Here is a 20,085-nt window from a genome sequence, read left to right on the forward strand (position 1 = left end):
AGTTACGTGTGCTTGCACAGCGGATGATTTCCATGTGCTCAGTAAGTCACCACTTCTGTGAAATGCAGGCTTAATGGCGCGCGCACAGACTGATGAGATTTTTCTTAAACTGTAGGTCTGGTTACGCGCTGTGCGAGGTGGGTAGAGGGGTTGTAATGGACAACTCTCTTGTGCCAGTAGAAGAAGGTGGGGGTCCTGCCAACCCCAAGAAATTGGGCGATTTTATTCAAAACGTGGTCTGAGAGAGGATAGAAAATACCAAGGGAGACTATTTGGGACTTTTAGGTCTTCAGGTGATTCACTGTTTCCAATTTGTTTAGATGTACTATTTTCATAGGCTGCTTGACTATCATTCATATGGGTTGGTGTTTCCAATCTCAGTTGTGGACTGCCAGAAAATAGTTGGTGTGTGTTATATCACAAGAAGAGTCAAGGCCCTATACTGTAGCTGGGGGAGGAGGTGACAATCAACAGGTCCCTTTTTACATGGGGCAGAATGGGACACGTTCTGTGGATCTGCTGTGGATACCTTGTGGTAGACTCAGTCTATGAACCACTGTTGTGGAGGGTAAAGGTGAGAAACCAGGAACTCCTGGAAGGGTAAGTGTGTGCTGTAATGTAAAAGAGAAGAATACTTCTTTGTGTGTATTAAGGAAACCAGAAGAGGAAAATGCTGTTGATCACCACTGCTGGACAGCTGTCTCTCATATCCATATGTAACCTTTCAAAAATATTGAGCATACTTCCCCTTTTCTCATCTTCTTAATGCAAAATCTTGATTATTTTTTTAATTACATTTCTCCCCTCTTCAAATCAGGCCCTTGATTCCAGACTTTCTCATATTCATCATGAAAGTTTAGCAGGTCTTGAGCTGTGCACCTGCAGCCTTTTCCACCCCATTCTCAGGGGAAATCAGCTTCACTATTTATTTATTTGAGGAAATCATGTAGCGAGAACCTAACCCAAGTATGGTTTACATAAATGATAGTCAGTTTGCTTTGACATGGAGCCTTGACAAGTACAGTCTGGTGCTTGCACATTCCTGGCTACCAAGTTGCCTTCTCTGCATCAGCACTCTTAATTTATGTTCTGGCTTATTACGGGGGGGGAGGGGGGTGTCTAAAAAAAAAAAGAAAAAAGGAAGGTAAAATTATTAAATGTTATTTCCTCAAAGGATGAGCATTCAGGCAGCAGGCAGTTTGCATTGTTTCAGCATTGGGAATGTGTGGTTATTCACTGATCTCCTACAAATCACACTTTTCTCTTAAGAAATCATCCTGCTAAGGAGTGAATTCACTAGTGAACCTATAAGAATTGGTGTGCTGTTTATAATGTGGATGTAATATTATGTTTGAACATTTTGTGGGTCCTTTAATTATGATGCATCTCTGTATTTTAATTTTAAATATTCCTTCCCATCCCCTTTTCTGTTTTGGGGGGAGTTGTTTGTTTGGTTTTTTTATAAAGTCATAAATAACTATGAGTTTCTAGTGAAGAGCTTTGTAATTTTGGGAAGTGTGTTTTTCCATCCAAAATAATATTCTTTTGTGTGCATTACCCATTTAAGGAAGACAGAAAAATTAAATTCTGCCATAATAAACTGGTATGATAATCACGTTTGTAAATGTTTCTAGTCCACCTTCTCCTTACTTCCCTTCCTTTCCCTTCTCTTCTCGTTCACCTCCCAAAAAAGTGTTTATTTCATTAGAAGTGTCTGCTTTGTTCCTCAGAATACATATGATATTACTTGAAATCAAGGACTAGGAAGACAAGCATGGAATGCTGTTAAAACCAACAGTGAAGAACGGCTGCTAGGGCCAAATACAGAATCTGAGACCCCCCTACCTAGCCCCTTGTTTGTTCCGCCGTCCCCATCCTTCTCACCTGCCCTGCCTTGCATTTTTTGGAGTTGGAGGAGCTCCTGTCCCTTAGCTTCTTCTGTGCCTTTGTGTGCCTTCCATTTCTTCCTCCTCTCCACCTTTCTCTTTGGCGTATGTGTAACAACTTGCTTGTCTGTACTTTCTTGTAGCAGCTAGAGTCACTTTTGGTGACACGCTGGTTTCAACTTTACATTGCATATGCATGTTTTGTTGTTATTTCTGTACATTGCCATTTTTCCCCTGAAGAACACAATTAAAAAGTGAAATTTCAATTTACCATAGTTTGTAACTCACCAGTAACTGAAAGTGACCTCATAGTAAAAGGACACTTCTCTCTATCTTGCTTTCATTTGCATGCTTGGTTTCAAAGAACTACTCCAAATAATGGTGGTGGTAGGGCATCTTCACACCAAAAGTAAGAGGATTCTTGAATAATGTAGTATGCAGAAGCTGCTGCTACTGCTTCTGTAAAGTTACAGTGAAGAGTTATGACTCTTGTCTGGTTTTGTGTATTTTTAGACAATGTTAATTCCAAATAAACTAGAAAGCAGACTTCAACAAAAACAGAGAAAGCATAGTTTATACAGACACTGTGCTTATTTGGAGGACTTTCAGGAGAATTTGCTACTCTCACACTATTGAGGCATCTGTGAGAAAATGAAAGGGTAACTTTGAGCACATTGAACACCTCATCCTGACTTCATCATTGTCCTGTGAAATTGTTTGCATATGCATTTAAATTTCAGAAGTTTGAATTCCTATTACTAGCAAGAATAAACAAATACAGCAGATAGATATCATTTCACTGGTCAAATCTATAAAAATAAATTTGCCATCATTCCCCTAATTTTCTTCTGAGCAAATCTTGTTTGAAATAATTAAGATCATACTTTTCTGAAATACTGTTACTGCATGTTAAAATGTTTGTATGTGTATTTTCCAGTTCTTCTGTGAGGAAGCTTAGCTAAGGACCAGTTATGCTTTGATGGCATAATATTAAATTGCTGCTGCAAAACTTGATTCTGCATGTCTTCAATTTTCTAAGTTAAATTTCTTTTCTGTTTGTGAAGTCCTGCACAGCAAATGAAACCATTTCAAGTTTTAACTCAAGTGTTTCGTATTTTGTTCTAGGTTGTTGGAAGAGGAGCTTTTGGTGTGGTGTGCAAGGCAAAATGGCGAGCTAAAGATGTAGCCATTAAACAAATAGAAAGTGAATCTGAAAGAAAAGCCTTCATTGTAGAGGTACAGTAAGTTTGCTGGAAAATATGGGTTTTGATAGAGCTTGTTTTCTTAAAATCATGGGTGCATTTAGTGTACTAAAAGCTATGTCTGTATTACAAGGTAAATGCAGCCTGTGGTACCCAGTATAAGCCTGGACTCCTTGTCTTGCAGAACGGGACATCTCTCAGAGCACATTGCAGCTCCTTTAGTTCACTTTCCATAAAAACTGGAAGCAAGGGGGAGAAAGGAGGGCACACAGTCGGGGAAACACCAGTGTCTAGATTCTGTCCCAGTGTCGAGTCGGGGTGCATCTGAAATACCCACCAAAATCTTAGAGCTGATTAACTCTTCCAGGGACTACAGCATAGGTTCTTCAAAGGATCAGGTCCATACTTGAAACGGTTTCTAAGTTTTTTTAGCAGTTCTAATAATTGGGGTTTTTTTCTTAGATGTCAGTTTATTATTACTATGTAACTCATTAAAGGGCAATCACTCTTTCCGTTCAATGTCTACTTCTTCAGAAAGATCTTGAGTAGTTCAGATAAACTGATAAACTTCCAAAGATACATAACATTTTCTAGAATCAAAAGTTAGCCATGTAATTTAAATGAGATATTTTGTGACATGCTGCTTAGTATTTAGTCAGTAAGAATCTAGAATGTTCAAGATTTACAAAATATGCTAAAAATAAATCTCTTAATTTTGGAACTAAAAATTTGATACACTGAAGGGTTAAAGGAAGCATATTTGTAATAAGCCCCTCTGTGTAAATATTTACATGTTGTTCATTACCATGGAAAGTTTTTAATGTTATTAATCTGAGTCTAGTTTAATACTGAGTAGATCTGATCAGTCTCAGCATTTTTGTGTTCGAAAGAGATCTGAGAAGATAATGCCAGAAGTACCCTACACAGTGCAAGCATCAGTTGTAATACTTCATTCTGGTTTTTTAGAACTTCTGAAGTGTGCAGAAAACATAACATTAGCTCCCTAGACAATGAACAGCATAAGCTGCCTCAGAAGTCTGTATAAAGGGAAAAAAACTCCTTTTTCCTTCCCTTCTACTACCTCCTGATAAAGAAAAATTCAGTGCAAAATAGTCTGATCGCCAGTTAGTGCAAGCAGTGGTAGGTTCTTGGAACTATGTCACATTAATATTAAACTGGCTGGCTTACTTTATAGGGTTGTGGGGTTTTGCCTTTTTTTTTTTTTTTTTTTTTTTTAGAACAGTAATCTTCTATATTGTGAATAAAGCCAATATGATTCAGAGTGTTTATGTAGTCAGACAACTGGGATTCCAAAATTGTAGGCTCTAGGAAGAGCACCGAACCTATAGAGGTCGTAGTTGCACAGTGCTTATGACTTGAGTGATTTTACTACACCGTGAAAAAAATACTTTCTTTAAATTTAATTTCCTCAAAATTTCTTTGAAAATACAGTTCCAGTTAGACACAAACCTCATGAAATAAATTAAAATGCAAACAGGGCCATCAGTCTTGTGATTCCTAAAATCACCGTCTAGGGTTATGCAGACAGAAAATTGTAATTGCTGTTGTGGTTTATGAATTATAGATGTGAAAATAAAGCATTAGCCTTTTTTTTCCCGTGGTTTGAAATGAAGTGTGATTTGTATTGCAGCTTCGACAACTGTCACGAGTAAACCATCCCAATATTGTCAAGTTGTATGGAGCCTGTCTAAACCCAGTAAGTTACAGCTTTGTCAGTATGACAAAAGGTGACTAGCTTAACATATGCAAGCATCAATGCACAAAATGAGTATTTTATATACAAAAATGTGTATTTTATATATATTGTATGTTTTAGCCATAATAAGGAAATATACAGATATGTAGGTTGGTTGATATTTTCAGGTTTTTGTTTTTTCTTTCCCCTGCTATGAGAAATAAGTTCTTTCAAGAAAACCTCAAAGCTCTTTCTTAACACCGATTATACTTCAGTTTGTCAGAATGGCATCTGGTGTATTACATATGTAGTGTCATTCATATCTACAGTCCTATTAATTGCAAATCTGCAATATGAAAAGAAAATACATTAGTAACACATGATTCATAGCTTGTAAATCAGTTCCTATTCTCATATATGCAATTTTCAGGATTTGCTTTCTTTCTGCCACAGCTGCAAACAGTCCCACATATTCTCACAGCAGAAAAGCAAGTACTGTGACAGGACAGATGTATCCTTAGCTAATTCTAGTGTGGGCTATTTAATTGGTTAAAATAATGCTGCATCCCTTTTTTCTTAGTACTAGTGAAATTCTTTTGACATGGTGTCCTAGTTTCAGCTGGGATAGAGTTAACTGTCTTCCTAGTAGCTGGTACGGTGCTATGTTTTGAGTTCAGTATGAGAAGAATGTTGATAACACTGATGTTTTCAGTTGTTGCTAAGTAGTGTTTAGACTAATGTCAAGGATTTTTCAGCTTCTCATGCCCAGCTGGCGAGAAAGCTGGAGGGGCACAAGAAGTTGGCACAGGACACAGCCAGGGCACCTGACCCAAACTGGCCAACGGGGTATTCCATACCATGGGACGTCCCATCCAGTAGAGGAACGAGGAAGTGGGGGGCAGGGATTTCGCCGCTCGGGGACTGGCGGGGTGTCGGTCGGCGGGTGGTGAGCAATTGCACTGCGCATCATTTGTACATTCCAATCCTTTTATTACTACTGTTGTCATTTTATTAGTGTTATCATTATCATTATTAGTTTCTTCTTTTCTGTTCTATTAAACCACTCTTATCTCAACCCACGAGTTTTACTTCTTTTCCCGATTTTCTCCCCCATCCCACTGGGTGGGGGGGAGTGAGTGAGCGGCTGCGTGGTGTTTAGTTGCTGGCTGGGGTTAAACCACGACACATGGTATTTAAAATTTTTTGTAAGCCACTAAAAAAAAAAAAGGCAAATGAATTGCAGTTTGAAGACAGTATTTGCTTTTCAAGACTGGGGGGAGGGAGGTCATTCTCTTGTTTCCTAACTTACAGTGGGAACTAAGTATAAAACTGATTTCTGTTTCTTAAATATGTACCATTCAGACTGACTCTTTACCTCATAGATAAATTTTCCATTAGCTTAGGTATGGAGACTTTGCAGTTCCTCTCAAAGAACTTTTGTTTCAGTTTAACAAAAGCTGTTTTCCACCCCTACGTTTAAAACATCCCTATTTTTTGTCCCCTCCCCCCCCCCAAGGTGTGTCTTGTTATGGAGTATGCTGAAGGAGGTTCTCTATACAATGGTGAGTATCATTTCAACATAGTGTCTTCCTGAAGCTGAAGTGCTAGTGTTAGGGCAAACATGATCTAAAATATAAAGTTGTTTCATACATGCATCTCCATCCTTGGAGATACTCGGAAGCCACCTGGACACAGTCCTGGGCAACCAGCTGTAGGTGGCCTGCTTGACCTTGCTTGGTAGACCTCCAGAGGTCCTTTCCAACCCCAACCATTCTGTGGTTCTTTGAAATTCTTAAAATAATTTTAAGGAGAAAGGAGTGTGCTTTTAAAAACCGCTTTTCAGTCCACTGGTTTGTTTCTTGATATTAGTTTGTTACATTTTATAGAAGTCATTTCAGGTTTTCCAGTGGAACATCTGAAAGGATTGTTCCTTACCTTGTAAATTCCCTGAGCATTTGTTTAACATATACTTTACCAGAGATAGCTGAGAACAAGCAACACCTTTCATATTGAATTTTAACATCAAAAATTATGAAAACCATACTAAAAAAAATGGAAAATATTTTGACATTTCCATTATTTTAACAGTCTGCAGAAGGATATTTTCAGTTGCGGTAATGAGGCATTGATAATGACTTAGATTCCATAGAGCTTTCTGACTGGTATGTTGTTAACTCTGTTGTATCTGTTGTAATATGCAATAAAGTTCTTTTTAGTTTGTGCCTTTGTTTTCCAGTGCTGCATGGTGCTGAACCTCTGCCTCATTATACTGCTGCACATGCCATGAGTTGGTGTTTACAGTGTTCCCAAGGAGTGGCATATCTCCACAGTATGAAACCAAAGGCTCTAATTCACAGAGACCTGAAACCACCAAAGTAGGTTTATGGCTCATATTTCATATTTTCTTAAAATTGGAATTTAAGATAATTTGTAATAATTTCATTACATTTGGAAGAAATACCTTTAATTCATAGTAACTTTATTGGATGCACTGTATTCTAAATGAAAGCTCTGCATTTGAAACTTCAGTTACAGAATGATGGTGCATAGTACAGGAAATGAACTGTACTCAGTTACTTTCTGTTAAACTGCAAAAACATCCTGCTCCTGCCCTGCGTCATGGAAGAGGGTTTTGATAGGGATGTGGCTTCTAATCAGAGGCATTTAAAATGCCCCAGTTCTACAATGGGTTGTGCTATTCAGTAAGAGAACATTAGGTGGGAGGTTGTTTGGTTGCTTGGTTTTAACATCATATTTAATCTGATACATCAGAGCTCTTTTCCCACATAGCCATCCTCCTCTATCCCTTCCTTCTGCCTGTTCCACTACCCCTGCCAGAATCTCCCATCACTTTCCACTGAAACAAAAATGGATAGTTTTCTGCCCAGTCAGTTTGTCTGACTCATTTCACAACTTCAGATCTGGCTCCACAGATTAGGTGGAAGCAGATTAGGGGATCAGCAGGATCATCCCCTTTTGGTGGTAGCCTGCAGTTACTACCAGATAAAATTATAATGTGAAGCCACACTTTAAATCTTGAATTCTTTCTTGTATCCCCAGTCTTGATTTAGAGAGCTGTTAACATGTAACTTCGAGTGCTTTAATTTAAATAAATAGCTACGTTGACTGACATTAATGGGAGTCTTGATCGTTCTTCTTTTGGTAAAATTTTTACAGCACTTGTTTTTCAACCTCTGGCATCTGAAAGACTAATTTTGTCAATATATGCTTAGTAGTTTGTTATGGCTAAAGATATTTATTTAAAATTAGCATGTAGAAATATTAATAAATTATAATATATATTTGATTATTTTAAAATATTTCTTATGTTCAGATTAGGCAAAAGTGACTTTACTTATTTCTCAAATTATAAAACTAAAGCACTAAGAAGCAAAGCCTTAGATACTCAACTATACTAGAAGATAGTTGTTGGGGTAAAAAAAAATCAGTGGTTTATTACCAGAGTATTTCATCCTGCAATTTTAATTTTTTTTTTTTTTTCTTTGACAGTTTGCTCTTGGTAGCTGGGGGGACAGTTCTAAAAATCTGTGATTTTGGTACAGCTTGTGATATTCAAACACACATGACCAACAATAAGGGAAGTGCTGCTTGGATGGCACCTGAAGTTTTTGAAGGTAACAATAATTTACAGTGTCAATATTATGTGTTCTTTCCAGGGATGCAACTGTGAATGAATTTGGTGTAGGAAGTAAGAGCATCGTGTAATCTTACTTTATGTCAGTCAGTGTATTAAAGTTTGAGGTAACAGCTGAAAGAGTCTTGGCAGAAGTCTAACGTTTATTTAAAAATCTGTATGATTGTATATTACCAAATAATTATGCGGAGTTTCCAAAACCAGCACAGAACTGACTCTGTTGTGTTAGTATTAGACCGTTAATTACATGAAGATGTGGAACCTTTATGTGTCATTGCTGAGATTTACATAAGGAGTACCTTTAGACAGCTGCTGTTTCTTATTTTATAAGTAAAACACAGCCAGAGGGCTATTTCCCCAGGATTATTCTGTTTCTGAGATTAAGTAATTTCAAACTCTTCTGACATTTAAATACACTGTCATTTCTTTCACTCCCTATTCTGATCAGCTTTTATCTTTAGAATTTCCCTGTTAGTATCTCCAAGTTGAACATAATTGCCTTCATTTTCAATCCCCCACTTTCTTGTTAACTCCATCTTTGTCTGCTTTTTGCGTAATCTAGAGATTTGATGTACCTCCTCTTTCCTACATACTGAGGAACTGGTTATTAACAGTTAATTAAGTAGGAAAACAAGCTATTTCTTGGAGTGTAGCTGGGGAAGACTGATGACACTTGATAATTAGATGGGCATGATTATTGCTGCATGATTATCAGAGAAACAATCCAGTCAATATTAGATTGCAAATTAAACACCTTTTAGCCAGTCGGTGCCTTAAATTATCATTGCGATTAGCAGAGTGGTCTGGAGAAGTCATCTTCCTGCTTTAGGAAGCAGGTGTCCTGGCCTTGGTATATTTGGCAAGTGCCTATGTGCAGCAGTGGTTTCCCAGATTCTGGATCCAAGTGGCCTCTTTTCTTTTACTGTCCTTATTCCAGAGAGGAGCAGCAAATTATATATGCCCATATATAGTTTTAGGAGGTGTTTCCTCCCAATCACCACCTTTGGAGCTTTTGTTTTGAAGGTACCATTTTCTCCTGCATATTGCTTAGAGGAGCCACCCAAGGATGATCTGTTTCACTCTGGTACCTAAAAATTTTCCGTTATGTCACTTTATATAGAGGCACCTACTCCATTTCTTTAACTCTAGCTAGGAATGCTTCTTTTCTTAACATTTTTTAATTATTAAATGAAATTGTATAAATGAGAGAGAACTACTTCTTCTAGACATAATCAGTTGGACAATCAGTGTTAAAGGTAGATTTTTTTTGAGTGAAAAATCTTTATCTAAAATGGATTTTGAAATGAGTATATTGTAGTAGGGATTTACAGTGCATATCTTAATTCCTCTGGTGCATGAATTCAGCAAGGCAAAACAAAGAAATCTTGTATTGCAAATTTATTGTTGGACAGCAGCAAAAGCCTTCAGTTTACAGTTGGTTTTATGTACTTTTGTCTGAAAGCATTTACTGATAATGACAAAAATCTTTATACAAGCACAAGTATCAAGGAAAGAAAGGAATCTAGTAGCCTCTATGATGCGGCATATCAAATTACTCTTGAAACAGTCATTAAACTACTAAAATAATCATGTCAAATGTCAAAATTGTTAAAAATTTATTTGCTTATGCTACTGCATCAGAATTCAACAATGGAATAAATGCTAATATTATTTTAGTACTGTTCTAGTACTAGCATTTTTAGATGAGAATAAAGGCACAGGAAATATCTGTTGTAGGTGCCAGAGTGCTCACTGAAGTAGTTGCCCTAATATTAAGATTTTACCCCTATTTTAAACATTAGGGCACCTAAAACCTTGTGCAGATCAAACAACCTAAATGAAAATAATACCAATTTGATCAGGGAAAGGTGAAAGAGAGCAAGTGCTCTAATCTCAGAACTCCCTTTAGAAGAAACTGTTTTAAAATTGCTTTGGGATGATTGGATAAATCGAGGAATGATTGTGTCTATCCTACCTTGGTCTTGTTACATAATGAAACAATACAGAATACTCTCTCACTTCTTTTGGACTCTCAGTTTTCAGAATTAGTCGAGGACTTCTCAGCCACAAAACAGAATTAACACTACTTCCCTGTCATGGGCTGTGTGTCACAGAAATGCAGTGGCTGCATCAATGAGAGAGATTATTTTGCTTCCCTTAGCAATCTGCCATTGTTTACAGATACTTTTTTCCCAGCATCTTTGAAAATAAGCTGACTGATAAAGCTATTTCGTCATTCCCCTTCAGTAACTTTTGAACTCATTAGCCACATTCAGCTACTTTGATACAGGTGTAAAGAGTTTTGGAGATGCCAAGTTCTTAAAGAGTTTTGTAAAACCAGTAGCTGTGAGAAGTCTGAACTAGTGCCATCACTTAGAGAGGACTTGTGGTTCATGCTGCAGCCTGTCTCTCATGTCTGCCTTGCAAACTAGCTGGTCTGCAAGACCTGGCCTGAGAACATGCTGCTTTCCTTGCACAGTTTGTCAGAGGTATGGGGGCAGAGGAGGATGGCTCATAGGCAGAGTGGAGGCTATTGCAACTGGATGCTATATGATGGGTATCCACATGGAAATAGGCTTCTTTAATTTCACTGTTTATGAAATGATCTGTCTCAGTGATGCTTTCTGATTACATATTAACAAAAAAATCTCTTGGCCACTTGATGTCAATTTTGATCCTTGTTTGAAGACAGATGAGCAAATCTCTTATCGCTTATATTCATGCATTTATTATCATGTCATTAGCTATTCACATTTCTTTTTAGTATTTGCATGAGTTATGGTTACAGAGCATACATTCTTTCTTTGCAGTCTCTGAATATTTTTATTCATTATTCTATATCACCTATGTGTCTGCACCTTTATCAGGAGTCTTGGAAATATTGAACTTGCAGTCAAAGAACTTCAATTAAGTAATGACATGACAAAAAGAGTAAGAATAATAAACAGGGAGGAAATAAGATGGTGAGGAACTGAGGAATCTGCTGATTTGTTCATATGGTAACTTAGTAGTTTTGCTAGAAACCTGTAACTAATAAAGAGCAATGGATATGACAAATGTTATTGGCTGGCATATTGCCACTAACATGGAAGAAGTGAGTTGAAGAAGAATATTTAGAGGAAGCAAGCATAGTCAGTTAAATCCTGAATGCAAGAGATCTTTGAAACTTAACGTTTGCAGTTTATATTATATACTATAAATATTATATAAGAAAATGGGCGCGTTTTATCATTTCAGGATGACTCCAAGTGAAAAGGATTGATTTCCAGAGAGAGGCATTCTTAACGATCCTACTGTCAAATTATTTCAGACTTAAGTTAGTGTGAATCAGCCAGCTTTAGAAAACTGTTTTTTCTCAGTAAAACAAATGTGAAGTGAAAGAAAACATATAGAGCTATTTATCAGCTCAAACTGTACTTCTTTTTAATGTGTTATATAGAAAAGAGACAAATTACATTGATGGCTTTCTTCCAGGTAGCAATTACAGTGAAAAATGTGACGTTTTCAGCTGGGGTATTATTCTCTGGGAGGTAATCACCCGTAGGAAACCTTTTGATGAGATTGGTGGTCCAGCTTTCCGCATAATGTGGGCAGTTCACAATGGTGAGTTGAAAATACTTTATCGTATTTGAAGTTGTGGACTTGACCTATAAATTTGCTAAACACTTGTAACTGTGCAGCTTTAAATTACTAGTTTTTCTGTTTTATACTTCATTAAATATGCTTTTTTGTCATAAAGACTTAATAGTTAGACACCACCACTTTTGTGTAGTGTGGGTTTTGTGTTACTTGGCTGCTACAGTGCTTGCATTTCCTGCTACATGTAACTAGTGTATGAACAAACAAGGGAAGAGCCATGTTCTTTTTGTTATGACACTCCATTTTAAAAGTGATCTCAATCATGTGCTACAAAAAAACCCAGAACCCTTCTGTCTGGATGAATTTTGTTAGCCAAGTTGTCTCTCTCTCTCTCTCTCTCTCTCTCTTTTTTTTTTTTTTTTTTTTTTTAATTGGGAATCTGCAGTAAATGTGTGAGTTTAAGTAACTTGACCTGTCTTTAGAAATGCTAGAAGCTGTCAAACTCCTGCAGGACCATTAGGCATTAAAAATGTTACTTTGGTTTTCATCTGGTTTATTTGTTGTTGTCATTCTGCTGTTTGAATTGTTTTACCTTTATATCTAGGTTTGTGCAGTCATGGAGCGGGATTCTACTGTGCTAGGTACTATACAGAGCAGATTCTCAGGAGCTTAGAATATAAACAGGAGACAATGGTTGGATTCAAATGGACAAAAGAAAGCAGCAGTACAACATTGGTCAGAATAATAGACTGTAGTATCTTCATGCTAGTGGTGTAACTCTTCTAACAGTGTGGGTTTAGGTACCATGGCAAAGCAGAGTTTTAAGAAGAATTAAGTAATGACAGTGAAGTAGTTCAGTGAATGTCTGCCAAGAGTTTCTGCCATTTGTGAAAGACAACATCAAAGAAAGCATGAACTTGTTTGGAAGATGTAATTAGCAAACAAGCAATGAAGGCCAGTACTCTGCCTGAGTGTCATGGCTTCAGTACTAAATGATAGAAGCTTAGGCGAGCACAGGCATCCTATTCGATGAAGAGAAAGGGGCAGACAGTGATAGAATGGATGAGCATTATAGTCATTATAATGCCCAAGATAGATTTTTGTAAATGGCATTTCTGAATGAAGAAAGAGATTCTCTGTTTCAGTTTTTCAAGGACACAAGTCATTGAGATTAGGAGTGATGATGATGAGTGCCTTGCATAAAAGCTTTAACTGTAAAAGTAAGTGTAAATGTAATAGTCAAATCAGAAAGCCTTGGTAAGGTGTGAGAGTATCCTTTAGGGGAAGACAAATTCCCTATCTGTCCCTACTTTTGCTTTAAAAACTTCTCTTTTTTTTCTTTTTCCTCTTTTTTTTCCCCCTTTTTTTCTTTTCCTTCTTAAGAAGGAAGTGTTAGTGCGCTTCATCTCACTTGAAACCATTGTGACACCCTTACTTCATGTATTACTTGTTATGGTTAATACATTTTTAAATACTTGCTGCTTTCTATGCAAAATGTCACTACATCTCATGCATTAAACACAACTGGATGTCCATTAATTGTAGTCATTGGTGAAATAGTAAAAAGAGTAGAACTTGAACCAAAAACCAGCTGAATACTTGCACAACAGTTGAAGTAAAATACGTAATTAAAAATGTGTATAGGCCATGAAAAAGTCACCTGAAATTGGTGCTTCCAGTGCTTAATAATTTTTCAGGAAGTTCTTAAGAGCAAAATCAGCCCTCAAAAATACTTTTTTCCTTTCTCCCCCCCCCCCGCCCCCTTGTGAGTACAGCATTAGAAACCAAAGGCTGTTACTGCTTGCTTCCTAATTTGGTCTAGACCTTTATTCTTCAGAAAGTGGTAGCACATTCATTAGCCATTGTAATATGTTATACTTGGTCAGTCACTGAATATATTCAAACCGCTACCAAATGAAAAGTTTAATTTTCTTTCTACTTGTTTGTATGTAATTGTAATTTGTATGTCCTGCAAAGGAACTTTTTTTTGTCAGTTTTTTGTTTGTAAGAGAGAAGATTAAGTACAGGCCAGTTCTTTCAGACTACAATTAATTATACGTTTTCCTGTATTTATTTAGCAAAATACCAGAGAGAGATCAGTCGCTGTCGGTCATCTTATCGTCTGTTTAACAAATTAAGGTTTTTTTCTAATTTCCATTATAGGTACTCGGCCACCACTGATCAAAAACTTACCTAAACCAATTGAGAGTTTAATGACCCGTTGTTGGTCCAAGGATCCCTCACAACGACCATCCATGGAGGAAATTGTTAAAATAATGACACACTTGATGCGGGTATAAAAATTTATTTTAGTGTCTTAATCATTTCTTAACCTGTTAAGTTGGGAAATTGAATTATAAAAGGTATGCCTTTTATCACACTCTAAAGGCAGGCTTGCATGTTTTCTCTCTCCTTCTCTCTCTTTTTGATAAAAATTATCAAATTATTACAATAGAGAAGGGAAATCATTCCTCTTCTTATGGGAGAGGCATACTAACTCATAACAGATTTGGGGAAATAAATAAAATAGTCATAGATGTATTTAATGTATTACTAAAAATAATTGCATTTATTTCTCTTCTAAATAAATTATTATAAACATAATATATTTATAAATTATTTTATGAGGTACTATTTAAATAATTTTAAAACAATTGTTAATTACTTTGTCAAATCATTGCTGTTTTTTCACAGTACTTTCCGGGAGCTGATGAACCTCTGCAGTATCCTTGCCAGTATTCAGATGAAGGCCAAAGCAACTCTGCCACTAGTACAGGTACGCTTGTATAAATAAGAGAAAAGAACAGCAACATGAAATGATGCAGATGGATTATAAAGCACATTCTCATACTGATTTTGAACTCAAATTGGGAAAGGTAACCTTTCCAAAATCTTAAGCCTTGGCAGGAATCTATTTTTTTGTTAAGACTTCATACCACATCATATTTAGTGTTCTCAGCCAAATGGTTTTGCTGAAGTGTACCTCTAACAGAGTACAAGCATATAATAAAAGCTGTCTCCAAATGTCCAGCTTTAAGGTCTTCTCCTTTTTCCTCAGGAAGGTTGCTAGCAATTGACACTCTTTCACTCAAATGTAATGTTTAGGAGTTGGCATTTTTAAATTTCTGACTATTCTGGAACGCTGCACCTGCTTTCAGTTATGATCTCCACAATTTAAACTTGCAGTTGTTTAATGTTAAGATGCAGTAAATACAGTAATTTAAATTAAGTTCGAGGAAATAACTAAAGGTGAATGGAACAAAATGTGGGCTAGGCTTTCAGATAGTCTTGCCTTCAGAGAAATCCTTTAATAATAAAAAATAAACATAATTGGTGTTCTCATTCTTTAGAGTACAGTTTTCCCACTTCAGTTGTTTTTAATCTTAGGTGTCTTCACCTTCCACTGCTTTGTTGGTTTGTTTTCTATCTCCAAACAAATTGCTGTTATTTTGGATAAAGTTTCCTTGGCTACTTTGCAACTTAGTGATGTGTATATTACAAAATCTTTTCAGCTGTAGCATTGTACTGACTTTACTAGCTGTTCTCCACCCCTCAGCACAGGATTTTAAGATACGATTTATCACTTTAAACTGTGAACATATAATGTCTGTTATTTTTCAGGTATTTGTGCTCCTGTGTGGTTAATGATGGACTTTGTCATTAATTGTGAATGAGGTTGCTGGTTGTGTTGTTAATATAACATCTATCCCAACAATTTCAGAGGAAGCTAAAGATCGACTTCAGAATGTCATCATAGTACTTAGTTGTGTATTCTGTCTTTTTCACTCCTTTTGCTTCTTACGTTAATGGATCTGTTGCAATCTTGCAGCTTGCCTTTCATTAAAAGTTTTCAAAAGTGTAGCTTTAAAGCAAAGTTAGGCTTCTGAGAATGCTCAAGTGAAGAGATGCATTTCAGTGTTTTTAATGGAAATTCTCAAATGTTTTTTCTTGTTACTGATTTCTAGGTTCATTCATGGACATCACTTCTACAAACACAAGTAACAAGAGTGATGCTAACATGGAACCAAGTGACTTCCAAGGAGCTTCTACCAATGACACTATTAAACGTTTAGAGTCAAAATTGGCACAGCAAATGAAAAATACAGCCAAGCAACCGGTAAGCCAATGTGTGCAATTTTGAACCATAATAATGAAATGGACAAAGATGGACAAAAGTGTTGTAACTGCTACGAAACATTAGCGTCTTCTTTCAAAAATAGTACAAAATTGGATCCAGTTAGTTATAGGAAAAGAATATGAAAGGGGATGGAAGAATATTGAATTATTTCAAAAAGGTAAACGGGAAGGCTCTAATAAGATCTCCAATGAAATAAAAAAAAATAATTCATTTTATTTAAAGGGATTCATTAGGTTAAAAAAATTTATATTTGAAAATCGCTGCCTTAATTTAAAACTGAAATGTTAGTATAGCATAAAAGGATTAAACATCTATGTGCATTTTGAAAATACTATGTTTTACTTGAAGCAGATGAAAAAATACAAAGATTCTCTTGTGACAATATTGGTCTAATTTACTCAATTTTTATCTATATAAAGTTACATTACTTTGAAAGCTACAAATATTTGGTACTTTGTATGCCAATAATAGCTAAATTATTACCATTTATTGAATTACAAATTTTAAATTGTCACTTTTAAAATGCACATCATAGAAATGTATTTTAACCTACATACTGTGCATATCATGGAGGGGCTTCTGCAGAATTTTTTTTCTTTTTAAAAATGTGACTGTTGAAACAGGGTGATCCTGGCCGTTTGAGCTTACCCCCATCTCGTGGGAGCAGCGTGGAGAGCTTATCAGATGTTCGTGCGCGACCACAGTCAGCCCTTGTTTCAGGAGAAGCCAAAAGGATGAGTGCTGACATGTCTGAAATAGAAGCAAGAATAGCTTCCATCACAGGTAAAATTAAAGGATGTTTGGGGGATAGACTAAGGAATTGGAAGGAAGGAAAGGTGGAAGGAAGATGTAAAACATGCGTAGTCGTACGAAAGGTTAATACCACTAGCCGTATGAAAATGCTTTAACTTTCCATGTAGTCTTTATTGTCCTGTATTAATTGTGGGGGGAAAATGGCTTCATTCACAGTTGTACGCTCAAGAAGGTTAAGTATTTTAATTGGGTACTTTTAAGGTTGCGGAAGAGACTACTTTTGTTGAATTAGACTTTTACCTTTTTAAGAAATCATTATGAGACACCTAAATATCAGTCTCATTCCAAATGCACAACTTTCTCCTTTGCATCTGAAATAATGTTATTCCATCTCTGCTAGCGTAATTATTTCTAAAATAACATTTCCTTCAAGGTTATTCCTATAATATTTTGAAATTAAGAGGAGGGTTTAAAGTTCAGCATGTTACCAAGTAAGTTTTAAAATCCACTGTGACAGATTTCAGAAAGAGAAACATAGTTAGATTTTATTCATCAGATTAACAAAGCATTGGTGTCTTTTGTTTTTTAAAAAAAAAAAAAAAGCTACAGGTGTTTTGCCAGGTTTGCTTCAGGTAGCTATAAACTGTTGTGTCTAAACATTGAATCCTTGAGTGAATTGGAGTTTATGTGTAAGTATAAATACATAATTTTATGGTGAAAGCAATCTTTATTCTTCCCAGAAGAGCGAATTAATAAAAATGTGTATACTTGGAAAACACTTTCTTGTCTCTTTTCTTCATCAAAGATATTGTTTGTTAATCTGTGCAAAGTTCAGGTTTTAAGTTTCATATGTGAAACTTTTTTTTGTTACGGTATATAACCACAGATTTAAATAATCAGACAAAATTACTTTGGTTAGTCCAGGGTTACTTAGCTGTTCTAGTATTTTTCTACCAATCTGAAAATTAGGGTAACGGACTAGCTGTAATTAATAAGGAAATATGCATCATGTTCTGGCTTTCTTGTGCACCATGACTATTTCATTTTTGTTCTTCATTGTATTATGATTACTCCAGGATCTTGTTTTACTAAATACTGAAGTTACTCATGAAATAATATTTATCTTGCCCTAAACACTTTTTAGTTTTATGTTCTTATTTTAAAGCCTTATTCCAAGATTTGTATTGTCAGTCTTTGACTGGATGATTGTGTAGCACATCTCACCCTGAATATCTCTAAAGGTTTCCTAACACAGAAGGCAGCTGCGTACTTACCTGATAATAACAATATGCTGGTTTTATTTTAAAATATGTCAGGACTCACTTTGGTCACTGACACTCTAAAGTCAATTTAAGTTTTTGACATTAGTGGAGATAACCTGGCCCTCCTTTGTGTGAGTTTTTAATTTTCCTGTTCTCTCTTCCTTAAGTACATTTCTCTGAATAGTAATTATTATTTCAGAATATTCTAAGATTTTTGTTGTTGTTGTTGTCATGACTGTAGGGTTTCTTTTTCTTGAAACAAAAGTATATATTGAACGTACTAGGTTTTGGGGGGTTTTTTTTAAGAAATTACTTCAGGCAGTAGTGGACTACTAGAAATGAGGTCAAGCCCATCTGACTGTAACTTTTTCAAAAAAGAGCTGAAACAGCACTGTATTGGTTTTGCTTTGTTTTTTAATCCTGTTAAGTTTGTGACAGAAATAATATGCTATGAACCTAAAAAAAATTGTGTGGCTGGGTGAGAATTGGGCTGTTGTTAAGAGTAAATCAGGTCAAGAATTATTTAATCTTCTTGTTTCATCTATTGCTAGATTAAGTGTAAGAGTAAATCGCATAATGCACATCACCATCACTTACTAAGTTTGAGATATATATGCTGCAATGTTCTACCCTTAGGAGATAGATGTATTCAGACTTTCCTTTAAATGGGAACTATTTATCTTAAACTACACAAGTAGTAAAACAAAAATAGTATGATTAGATTTTATTCCATAGTATATGTTTCTTGAACATCATTTAAAAATTAAAAGGTTGGTAGTGATAACCAGTTTGCGAAACAAAAAATCTTCACTAATAGGACAGAAGAATGGAAGGCAGGAATGATTGTCAAATGTAACAAGACTAAGCATTTTTTCAGAGACAGATGAGATTTCCTTTAAAAGGAGGTGATTTAAAGAAACAGAAGTACACAGCTATTAATCTTGTTTATAAAATAGTTTGTACCCAACACTAAAGAGAAAATGTTAAGTATGTTCAGGCTATCAAGAATTTATTCTGAATATACAGGTGATCTGAAATAAATTGTTCTCTGTTTGGATAATTACATTTGGTTTTCCCTTCCTTGTTGCCATGCTGCTTTCTGTGTTTGACTTTTGTGTTGCTAACTATAACTAATTACACGGTGTTGTAATGACAGCTAGTTCTGCATTTTTTGCTTTTTAACAGTTGCTTTACTATGTGTAAGCATGAGTGGAAGGCAATGCAGTTTATTCTGCATGACACATTTTTGCATGAACTATAGTTTAACCAAGTTTATGAAAAATGCAATATTAGGAATTTAATAATTTTGCTATTGCCATTTTAGTGTTTTGCATGTGTATTGTATATGTGTATTTTTTCAGCCTATTCCAAGCCTAAACGAGGCCATCGTAAAACTGCTTCATTTGGCAACATTCTGGATGTCCCTGAGATCATCATACCAGGTATCGCAGACCAGGTGAACGGGTCAATTGGTTAAGATGCCGGAATAATGATCAGACTGCTAAAAATACTTCTTGCTCCAGTTGCTCTAGGGCAGAACTAGAAATTATCCCAGTAATTTTTGTAATGTCTCTGTAAAGAGGAACATGATATTTTAGTACAAAATTACTTTTATCAGTAAATGATTTGATCTTCTAGTTCAAATTTACTTTTATTGATAAAGGATTTTTTTCTTTATGATCTGATGTTCAGAGTCTTCTTATAGAGCAAAACTACATATGCAGTCTTTTATTACAATACCTCATTTGGTGAAAATGCACTTAAGTTGAAAAATTCCTGTCTAGGTAATTATCTTGCCCTGATCTTTGTTGTGTTTGAGCACTCATTTTTAATCTAATCAAATATTAGTAGAACAAAAAACTTAAGTACATTACATACAGAACTTCAAATCCACATGATACTTGTGATTAAAAA

General features: G+C 35.7%; 1 protein-coding gene across 10 annotated transcripts in view; it reads left to right on the plus strand.

Annotated features, from left to right (window-relative positions):
• Positions 1-20,085, plus strand: part of MAP3K7 (mitogen-activated protein kinase kinase kinase 7) — a 50,016-nt gene that overhangs the window by 9,496 nt on the left and 20,435 nt on the right. For 4 of the 10 annotated variants that reach the window (XM_052781495.1, XM_052781496.1, XM_052781499.1 and 1 more), the window contains exons 2-12: positions 3,012-3,122; positions 4,740-4,805; positions 6,301-6,346; positions 7,021-7,159; positions 8,295-8,419; positions 11,914-12,042; positions 14,182-14,312; positions 14,713-14,794; positions 15,984-16,135; positions 16,780-16,939; positions 19,533-19,613. In XM_052781495.1, the coding sequence (XP_052637455.1) occupies positions 3,012-3,122; positions 4,740-4,805; positions 6,301-6,346; positions 7,021-7,159; positions 8,295-8,419; positions 11,914-12,042; positions 14,182-14,312; positions 14,713-14,794; positions 15,984-16,135; positions 16,780-16,939; positions 19,533-19,613 (1,222 nt within the window). Of the gene's footprint in view, positions 1-3,011; positions 3,123-4,739; positions 4,806-6,300; positions 6,347-7,000; positions 7,160-8,294; positions 8,420-11,913; positions 12,043-14,181; positions 14,313-14,712; positions 14,795-15,983; positions 16,136-16,779; positions 16,940-19,532; positions 19,614-20,085 lie in introns of those variants that run through there. The other 6 variants (XM_052781497.1, XM_052781498.1, XM_052781501.1 and 3 more) reach the window with 3 other exon arrangements.

This window comes from Harpia harpyja, chromosome 3, assembly GCF_026419915.1.
Source record: "Harpia harpyja isolate bHarHar1 chromosome 3, bHarHar1 primary haplotype, whole genome shotgun sequence".
In the NCBI taxonomy this organism is placed as follows: domain Eukaryota; kingdom Metazoa; phylum Chordata; class Aves; order Accipitriformes; family Accipitridae; genus Harpia; species Harpia harpyja.